The sequence below is a fragment of the Lynx rufus genome, unplaced genomic scaffold (genome assembly GCF_022079265.1).
Source record: "Lynx rufus isolate CCGP_SWC_20201006 ecotype Redwood Valley unplaced genomic scaffold, mLynRuf1.p SCAF_26, whole genome shotgun sequence".
NCBI lineage: Eukaryota > Metazoa > Chordata > Mammalia > Carnivora > Felidae > Lynx > Lynx rufus.
Window position 1 is genome coordinate 786,816 of NW_025814841.1, and position 10,717 is coordinate 797,532.

Below are 10,717 nucleotides of genomic sequence, written 5' to 3' on the forward strand. Positions count from 1 at the left end.
TCTAAGGTCAGGCAGGAATAGAGAGATGCCTTCAGAAGATATGTTAACCAAGCCACAAGCTATATTATTACTCCAGTTCACCAATTTGAATTATTGTCCTGTTCACTATGCAAAAGATGGATAGGTGGATTTTCCAAAATTATTTTTGCTTCCCCACTGATTTCAGAAAGTTAAGGATGACTCTCCAGACCTAAAAATATTTCTAAAATAACACTTTCTAAAGAGATTGTAGAGACCTCCTAGACCAGTGTGTTTATGGTCCTAAATACCTAGGGGCATGAAGGACTCAAGGATCATTATCAGGAACCCCTCTATTTCTGTTCCCTTATGCCCCAAGGTGGTGGCAGGACTTCAAGAAATAGATTCCACACATATTTGTACAAACAAAATTTATCAACCAGAGAAAAGATGAGACCATAGCTTTAAAAATACCCAAATAATGTAATTACAAAGATTTTCTGGGATGTAGCTCCCAGAGATCCATCTTCCTTTTTGACAAAGGATACTTAAACACATATAATAATTCACCATATCCAAAGACTGCGTGTCATCAGAAACAATTTATGAAGCAGTAGGAGGTTGTATGTGGCAGTACATTAAACACTTCTCAAATAGATAAACAGTTGGGTTTTTTTTCATATGCAAGTAATTTAAGTTTTCTATTAGTCATCTCATGAACTTTAGAGGAAATTGGACACCATATAAATGATATGGAAGCACTAGAAGACACTGAAACACCAAATGAATATGTCTAAGAAACTAGATAACATTTTTATGATGTGTATTTTGTTATAGACTGTTTTTTGAAAATTGGCAAACTACTTCTGTTTTTAACAGAGGGATCCAGATGGACCAGAATGTTCCAAGTTCTTTCTATTTTTTTTATCATTTCATTTATTAAGTATTTGTTGACATCAACTATTTGCCAGGCACTGTGCTAAGAACTAGACGAATACAAATTTAAAAAAGACAGGACCCATGCCCCTGTGCAACTGGTTACCAGAGGAAGCAGGCTAATTTGCATATTTAATTATGTAATTCTGTCTATGAGAAGTGCCCCCACCCAAAGGAATAGGTGGCGTTAAAAGAACTTGTAACAGGATATCCGGACATGCTGGAAGATCAAATGAGGGTTCTTTGATGAAGTGACATTACTCTAATTTCTGAAGGGTATATAGTTATTAGATAAAGAAGGAGAGGAAGAGCATTCCAGGCAAAGGAACAGCATGTGCAAAGGACTTGGGAATGAAAGAAGCTTAGCAAATTTAACAAGTGAAAAGTGCCAAAATGTCTGGAACATCAAAAGCCAAAAGGGGAGTGATGACAGATGAAGGTGACCAGGATCTTGCTGACTTTTTATCTTAAAACTTTGGGATTTTAAAAATCGTTGGGAAGGTTTTGAAGTATTAGATACATTGGAATGCTACCATTAGAAATAGATTTTTTTAATCTTTTTTTTTTTGCTAGTTAAAGGAAATGAACTGACAAAGGAATAAAGGATGTATATAGAGATGTATTCAGCAGCTATTGCAAAAGTGCAGAAGAGAGATAATTGTAGTATTGAATGTGAGTGCTAGTAGCAGTGGAAATGAAAAAATAGGTTACTCTGCATTAGAATGAAGAGAGTTTGATTTACCTGGCACACAGTGGGCTTCAATAAATATTTGTTGAACCAATGAATGATTAGTTGTGCATTTAGGAAGAGAGAAAAATCAAGGATACCTCTTACATGGGTCTAATTGAGAACTTTTTAAACATAAAGTTGTTCTCTGTTCAGTGTTGTCCACAGAACCAGCAGCATCAGCATCACCTGAGAGCTTATTAGAAACACAGAATCTTGAGACCACAAGGAATGGGGCCTTTAATGAGATCCCTAGGTGATTTGTATACACATTAAAGTTTAAGAAGTGTTGCAAAGTGAGGCAGCCTTGGGGCTGAGAGACACACACAGTTAAGAGAGCAGGATAGAATCAAAACCAAAAGGGGGAAATGCAGGGACGTATTTAAATTATACATGGATCAAGAATAATAAGCTATTAAAGATGGGCTTCAATACATAATTAGGTGAGACTCCTTACAAAAACTCATCACCCAAATAAGCAGGTTAAATTTTCAAATTCCAAAATGTGGTAAGACAATGCTAGTGATAACTATTTCTCTGCCTAATAATAAAAATAATAATAATAACTATGATAATAATAGTAAGTTATAACAGTAAGACTTGTATTACTTGATGGTTTTTCAGCTTCCTTTTATATACTCTTTCTGTTGGAAAAACTCTTAAGAGTATGGGAGGAAATGGCATTGTATTTTATGGTGTGTGTAAGAAAATGTTGAAATTCTTTACTCCCATGTATTTTAACAGAGGCTAACTTAAAAAACGAGATCAATACTGAAGCTATACACAATAACCTCATAAAATCTGTATGCCCTGTGTATAAGGCAAATCATGTTGGGCCATTTCTATAGAGTAAGTACAGAAATACTGGAACAAAGAAGAAATGTGTATCCAACATGGCTGTTGCTATGTCATTATGAATCTCAATAGGAAGAAAATGCCAGAAATAGTTCTAAGCTACACTCTAACTCAAAGTACCATGCAACCAAAGTTACTAGGCTGCTCACCATTATGCACTAGATCTGTTCCATATACCCCCAAAGTATAGGAGGAGGCAGAGGGAAACCACAATATTTCACGTATCTTTAACATATTGCCAAAAAGAGATACGGTTCAATTGTGCTCAATGGGTCTTGAGGTTATGGAACATCATTCTTTTCTGAAGTTCCAGTTGGCAGTTGCTTTCCCTCACTCTCATCTGCTCCCTTGTGTTTATTTTATATTCACGCACATGACAGCAGAGTTACCGAATCAGCCTGTGCGATCTTGCAACTATTGTTTTCAGAAAAATGCACATGTCAGTTATTAGATCAACAATTGAATAACTCAAAGCAGTCACTTAATATTAATGTCATGTGTGCGTAACTTGAAGAGGGCACAGAGAGGAGCAGCAAGAATGTTGCAGGGCCTAAAAGTTTGACCTTGAGGGAAAAGGTGAAAAAGTGACTTGTTTGACCTTGACATCAATAGGCTGGGAGAGTAATCAGAAGCCTAAGAATATGGAGAAACAGGCTTGAAAGGAAGAGGTTCTAGGACTTGGTCAGCAGGGGAGCTGAGGGACACAGTGGAAATGAGTTTTAATGACCACAACGAAGTGGAAGATAAACACTTGAGCGGTTAGAGAACCTAGTGTAGCATTGCTAATACCAAGCTTTGGGCTTTAGTGTTCCTGAATTTAAATCCTGGCTGTTCCAGATTAAAATAAAACTGACCAGAAAACTGTGGATGGAGGGAAATTGTGCACTTCTGCTTTTGTAATTGTTTGGAAAGGGCTAGAGCATGAAACGTGGGAATCAGATTATTTGAATGTTCTTATGGTAGAAGATTGGAACACATAATGTTTGCCTCTGTATTGGTTTTGGCAATTACTTGGTAAATTCATTTTTTTCTGACTTAGTGCCCCCTCCCCTTTCTTGGGGCGCCTTCCCTGAGGTCACACCACCTGGGTTTGGGTCCTGTGTTGAAATATTTACCAGTTATTCATTCTCTTGAAGTCTCAAGTCTCATACTTGTAAAATAGAAATAATAATAGTACCTGTCTTGTATGTGTTTTAAAGGATTAAATGGAAGTTTTCAGACCGATTGGCACATCATAAACTCCCAATAAATGTAAGCTGTCTGCATTGTTATTCCTGGCCGGTGTAGAGCACTCCCTAAGGTCTATGAAGAAGTTGGAGATGAATCAGATAATGAACCTGAACTGGGAGAGCTTTTAGAATCAAGTAGAGGAAAGAAGGCATAGATTCAGATGGCCATAATAAAGAGGAGTAAATCTGCCTCAAGAAAGACACAGGTAATAATCTGAGCATTTACAGAAGAGAACTGACTTTAAAGTGCGGAGGAGGAGAAAGAACATGAGGGCGCAGTTTGCAGGGACGGTGGTATTTGAGGTAGATTTAGAAATACAAAAAGAGTTCGACGGTCTGGAAATGAGTGTGTGGCAGGAGTGGTGGGAGTATCGTGGGGTAATGCATTCCTAGCTAAGAGAATACGACAGGCGTTCATTTTGCAAGGTTTTCAGATTCTAATGCTGACTTGAAGATTAGTTTCAACACATTTTTCCAGCCTAAGATATTCCAACTGTTGGCTAAGTCTTCAGCAGTCAGTTGGCCACCCACACACCAGCCTCAAAAGCAGTGACATGTCAATTGCTAAGAACAACCATTTCAATGAAATACCATGGTCTTAGCATCACTACAACCCTCATGAGTTTTCATTGTTATTCCATTATGAAGTTTACTTCCAAATTTTATCGTTTAATCTTCCACATTGTGCAAGAACAGTAGTTTATTCATGATTGTTAAAAGGGAAGAAAAACCTCAAATATTCAAAACAACCTATTTGGATTCAAACCGAGTACAAAACTCACAGTGTATCTTTTTGGAACTAATGTTTTATTTCATACTTTGATTAAAATTAAAATGTAGAAAGTCATGAACATCAACAAATTAAAGATGCAAGAAAAGAATGGATTCATTTTCTGAGACACATAGAATTTATTGGGGTTAAAATACTAGAGGGAAACATTCTTTTTTTTTTTTAATTTTTTTTTCAACGTTTATTTACTTTTTTGGGGACAGAGAGAGACAGAGCATGAACGGGGTAGGGGCAGAGAGAGAGGGAGACACAGAATCGGAAACAGGCTCCAGGCTCCGAGCCATCAGCCCAGAGCCCAACGCGGGGCTCGAACTCACGGACCGCGAGATCGTGACCTGGCTGAAGTCGGACGCTTAACCGACTGCGCCACCCAGGCGCCCCTAGAGGGAAACATTCTTGGCAAAATATAGTCTAGATTTTCCTTCAGGCAGTTAGTTTGGAAACTGCATAGCTTTAAGGGACTGACTCCTAGACATAGTTTTTTGGGTTTTTTTTTTTTTTTGGTTGTTTCTCACCTCCTGCTTATACATACAGTGTTTAAAAATTGGGGCTCCTGGGTGGCTCAATCGGTTAAGTAGATGACTCTTGATTTTGGCTCAGTTCATGATCTCACAGTCCATGAGTTCAAGCCCTGCATCTGTCTCTGTGCTGACAGCACGGAGCCTGCTTGGGATCCTCCCTCTCCCTCTCTTTCTGCCCCTTCCCTGCTTGCACTCTCTTTCTTCCAAAGTAAATAAATAAACTTAAGAAAATTTTAATACACATATGTTAATATAAATTAAATCTGTCACATTTGTGCATTCCAATAAAAAGCTTACTTGTGTAGCATGGGGATTTAAATTCTTAACTCTATCAAGAAGGCTTTATTTTCTGAAACATTGCTGATTATTAGCCAGTCAGAATTAGGTACAAGAAGAGAAGGAGGGCATCAGTTCACAATTTGACACATCATTCAGATTGAGAGAAAAACAAGCTATTAAAATTGCCCACACTGGGAAACACTGACAGCCTTAGCTGGGGTGTCCAAATGAATCAAATATGCGTCCCTGAGTCACATGGAATCGGCAAACAATTGAACTCAGGTTCTCAGTGAAACTGTTGACTTTGTCTATAAGCAACGGCACACTCCCTTTCTTTGGAATGAATTGAAGTTTCCTCTGAATTAGAGTATCACAAATTATTCAGAATTAAACCTACTGCATGATCACATTCCCTATGATAAAAATCAAATTTATCATTCCATCAGAACTGATAAGAATTGAATCTACCTGAATACAGAATGCCCTGATTGGGTTATATTTCTACTGATTTATAATACCCTCTCTCCTTTTTGTGACTGAGACACAATTTTATTTTTATTTTTTTAATAAAGGAAGATGTTCAAAGAATTGCTTAAGTAGGATAATGTACAGATTTATGAGGAAGAAAATGACTTGGGAAACATTGTGTCGTACACATTAAAAACATACTTGTGTGAGGCTGAACTGTGTACTGTGGGCAAGGGAAGGTCTTGCTTTTATCTGGATGCCATATGAGCTGATAGTGAATGACTGTGGTATACGTAAGCATTTCTTCATACATTAAAAGTGATGGCTACATCTGAACTCACATTTTCTAAAGAAAACCACATTGAGAATCATCACATTGTAGCAGCATACTGAGGTTTATCTACCTTGGATGAGGACAAAACTCATCACTGGGGATTTCATTTTATAAAAATATCAATGAATTCTAACTTCTAGGTCATGAGAAACACCAAGCACTGAAAAAGGAATGCTTTGTATGTATATGTCAAACAGAAGACACAACATTATTTTCTTTTTTCATCGTCAACAGGAAGACAGTTATGATGTACAGTAGGGACAACTTGAACTTTAGAGTCTGAAATAGTTTGAACCCCAGCTCTGCAACTTACAAGAATCTCTGAATTCCAGTTTCTTAAACATCTAAGATAGAAATGATAATAATGCATATTTTGAAAGTTAATTGTGGATGCTAGATAAGATCACTTGTATATCCAAGGTGGTTCTGGGTTTCACAAAACCATAAGCACTTTGGAGTCTCATTAATCATAACAATACAGAAGTGCCTGGGTGGCTCAGTTGATTGAGCGTCTGGGTCATGATCTCATGGTTTTGTGCATTTGGCCCTCTGTCGGGGTCTGCACTGACAGTGCAGAGCCTGCTTGGGATTCTCTGTGTCCTTCTCTCTCTCTGCCCCTCCCCTACTCTCTCTCTCTCTGTCTCTCTTAAAATAAATAAATAAACTTAAAAAAATCATAACAATACAGATTTCAGCGGCTCTGGCCCAGCCCCTCATAAGGAAGGACGTGCAGTTTATCGAAGTCTCACCCAGTTACTTCTTCATGTCCCCAGAGAGATCGCCCCCAAATACTTAACACCCCAGGGCTTTCCTTCATCAGTATCCTCTGAGCCTGAAGCCTTTCCCATCAGTGCTGCTCTATACACCAGGACAAGGTCTACACACGTGCTGAGAGTGCTGGCTTCTAGTGCTGCCCAAACAGGATGCTCCAAGATAGATGAGCCACTGCCTTTCCCTGAATCCTCACTGGACTGAAGCCAGGATGAGATCCACTCAGCAGTGTCTCACCATGTTACCTGCGCCCAAAAGCTGCCTGTGCTGCCCTGGTTTTCAGAATCACTCACAAAACCAGTTTCATCACCTTTTGCCTATGGCTTTGCTCTCCATAAGGCTCAAAGTGATGCACCCAGGCCATGAAAGGCCAGCTGTGTGACCATTCTGTACCTCAGTTTCCTTTTGTGTTCAATAAGTATTATACTAATATCTACCTATAGATATTGTCATAACCAAATACATTAATATATGCAGAGTGCCCATTGTGAGTAGTACATTAAGGGTCAATGGTTATTAGAACGTTTAGTATTCTCAAAATTGTTCTAGAATATAGACCCTGGGAACAAGAGGAAATTGTTGGAAGAGGTTAAAGGATGACTCAAACTGTTTAATTTTATTTAACTGAAATATGAAAAGGAGATGTGACTTACACTATACCCTGCTGGTATAGTTATTGCCAATCAGAAGGTGATAGTTTTAAAAAAATCAGACTATTGTGGGAACATAGAGGAGAAATTATTTGTTCTGGGGATGCTTAAGGGAGAAGGGAGAGGATTCACGTCAGAGTTAGTGTGTCCAAGAGGTTTGGAAAAATTAGTGTGACTTTGAAAGAGAAGATGAGACGGTACAGCCAGACTGGCAGCAAGACATGACTATAGAAATAGCATGAACACCAAGCACACGCGAGAATGGTGAGGGCGCACAGAGTAACAGAAGAGGGGAAACAGTGAGTGATCTAGCTTGAAAATAAGGTGGGATTTTAGGTGATATGGAATAGCATGCTTAAAAGTTTAGATGTCTTTTTAAGGGAAGGAAGAAACACCAAGAGTTTTTGTAAATAGAGCCCTTGACCATTTTAATATTTTTAAACAACACTCACTTTCAGACAGTATGTTCGAAAACCCTAAAGTTGCTTTTTCATGTTCTGAATGTATGTTTGTACCCCATCTGGTATGTTACCTTTTGATGGTAGTGCTTGCTCACTGAATTCATGTCAGCATCTTAGCACAGAAATTTAAACAAAATTTTAGTTTTATTGCCTTTCACTTCTTACTTTACATGCAAATATTACCCCCAAAAAGTTCTGAGATTAGAGACAACGAGCAAAGATCTCATCAACTTAATAAACTTGAGATAAAGATGGGACTCATTAGGCTAAACTTAAGCTTATTGACTACATTCATAATTAGGAAGGAAAAAAACAAAGTGAAAGGACATGCATGATATGTTAGTTATAAAATTATAGCAACCCTTTCTAGAAGGTGAACTGTAATTAGGAATTTGGGATGAATTTTTAGTCCTCTAGGGAGAGATTTTCCTTATAATACATAATTCCATTGGTGGCTTGCACATATTTGACTTTGGTAAATTTTCAAGAATATCATCATGTTAGAGAACAGTAGACTGTCTGAAGATATTGTTTTAGAATGTTAACTTGAGGGGCTCCTGGGTGGCTCAGTCAGTTAAGCATTGGACGTCAGCTCAAGTCATGATCTTTCAGTCTGCGTTGGGCTCTGTGCTGACAGCTCAGAGCCTGGAGCCTGCTTTGGATTCTGTTTCCCTCCCTCCCCACCCCCCAACCTCTCTTTGCCCATCCCCCACTTGTGCTCTGTCTCTCAAAAATAAATAAATATATTTTTTAAAAAGTTTAGGATGTTAACTTGAATAGCTATATGGCTAAGGGAAGAAACAATTTGGGTAAGGCCAGACAGAATCCTTTGTTAGAACCCAAATTAAAGATGGTGGAGATCTAAGGCAAAGGCAGAGAGAATGAAAAGAGATTTCACAACAGCTGCTCAAGGAGATAGAAAAGAGGGCCAGGAAGGATAACCTCCTGCCTTATCTCTCTCTAAAGCCCTGTACTGTTAAGGTTTAACTCATGACCATTGTCAAAGGAAAAATATTTAAAGGACCCATCTCCATTTTCACAGAGCAGGCAAAAAAGTGTACGCTTGGAGCTGAGAAAAAAGGAATTGCTAACCGGCACAACTAGTAATGAAAATCTAACAAAAAATATACAGTAACAATTATAATTTATTTTAAAACACTCCCTTTAAAATCAAGAACAGGACAAAGATTCTAGCTATTACTGCTTCTATGCAACAGTAGCTGGAGGATCTAGCCAGTACAATAAGACAGAAAAAGATACAAAGCATATTAGCATTGTAATCCAAGGAAAGAATTTTCTAATGCTCATATGAGAATCATAATATAATAAGTAATTATAAAATTAGAATTTACAGAGATTTTAACCCAGGCTGCTAGACTAAGGGTTCATATTTTTAATTACCTTAACATGTTGTCCTTTTAAATAATATTCAAAGGCAATTCAGGCTTCAAATATTTGTCTGTGACACATTTTCAGACTCATGCTACTAAGGCTGGAGGAAATACTCTGAGTATTCTCCACAGATTTAGAAGTTCAGAGGACCCTGCTGTGGCCCGGAAGCACCTCGTCTCCAGCGATGATACCTGCAAGACTGCGTGGCTAACCGCCGGGATAGGAGCGGGCCCAGTGCCCAAAATCTCGGTGGGCGATGCTTGAGTGTGGCCTGCACCATGGCCACCTCTGCTGCCTTCTCGGAGCATTTCGAGAAACTTCACCAGATCTTCTGCTGCCTCCATGAAGACCTGCAAGGGGTGCCAGAGCAGCGCCTGGGGACAGCAGGGGCAGAAGAAAAGAAAAAGCTGATCAGAGATTTTGATGAAAAGCAACAGGAAGCAAATGAAATGTTGGCAGAGATGGAAGAGGAACGACATTATGCACCTCTGTCTTTCTGTAACCCTATGATGTCTAAGCTTGGAACCTACCGGAAAGACCTTGCTAAACTCCATCGGGAAGTGAGAAGCACACCTTTGATAGCCACACCTGGGGGCCGAGGAGACATGAAATATGGTACATACGCTGTAGAGAATGAGCATATGAATCAGCTACAGTCTCAAAGGGCATTGCTTCTGCAAGGCACTGACAGCCTGAACCAGGCCACCCAGAGTACTGAGTGTTCTTATCGGATTGCCACAGAGACTGACCAGATTGTCTCAGAAATCATAGAAGAGCTGGGTGAGCAATGTGATCCATTAGAACATACTAAGAGTAGGCTTGTAAACACAAGTGAAAACTTGAGCAAAAGTCGAAAGATTCTCCGTTCAATGTCCAGAAAAGTGACAACCAACAAGCTGCTACTTTCCATCGTCATCTTACTGGACCTGACCATCCTAGTGGGTCTGGTTTATTGCAAGTTCTTTCACAGGCATTGAACTTCCTAGAGGGAAGGGTTTGTGGACCAGAACTTTGACCCTGTGAATGAATGGTGTTAGGGATGGGGAATAAGTGTAGTGCTGCTGTAAGGTAATGGTTCAAGGATGCACTGTGTAGCTAGAATGGGAGGAGGGAGGGAAGATGGAAAACCACCTAACTGTGAAGGAACAGCAACAAGACCAGTATGATATACCAAGATAAAAAAAAAAAAAGAAGTTCATTAATCCTCCATTAGTACACAAACACACACATAGATACAATGTCCACAAATATACAAATAAATATATCAAGGAAAGAACTTGGAAATCAGATTATAGTACCCAGGGGACCGTGGCCTGATTTTCATTTCATCTGGATATCTGATGCAG

The 10,717-nt window shown here is 38.9% G+C and overlaps 1 protein-coding gene across 1 annotated transcript; it reads left to right on the forward strand.

The window, feature by feature from the left end:
* The first annotated feature begins 9,649 nt into the window (after positions 1–9,649).
* Positions 9,650–10,348, forward strand: LOC124518952 (vesicle transport through interaction with t-SNAREs homolog 1B-like). Its single transcript, XM_047088815.1, has one exon. It carries the CDS (start codon positions 9,650–9,652, stop codon positions 10,346–10,348), a length of 699 nt encoding a protein of 232 aa, XP_046944771.1.
* The last annotated feature ends 369 nt before the right edge of the window (positions 10,349–10,717 follow it).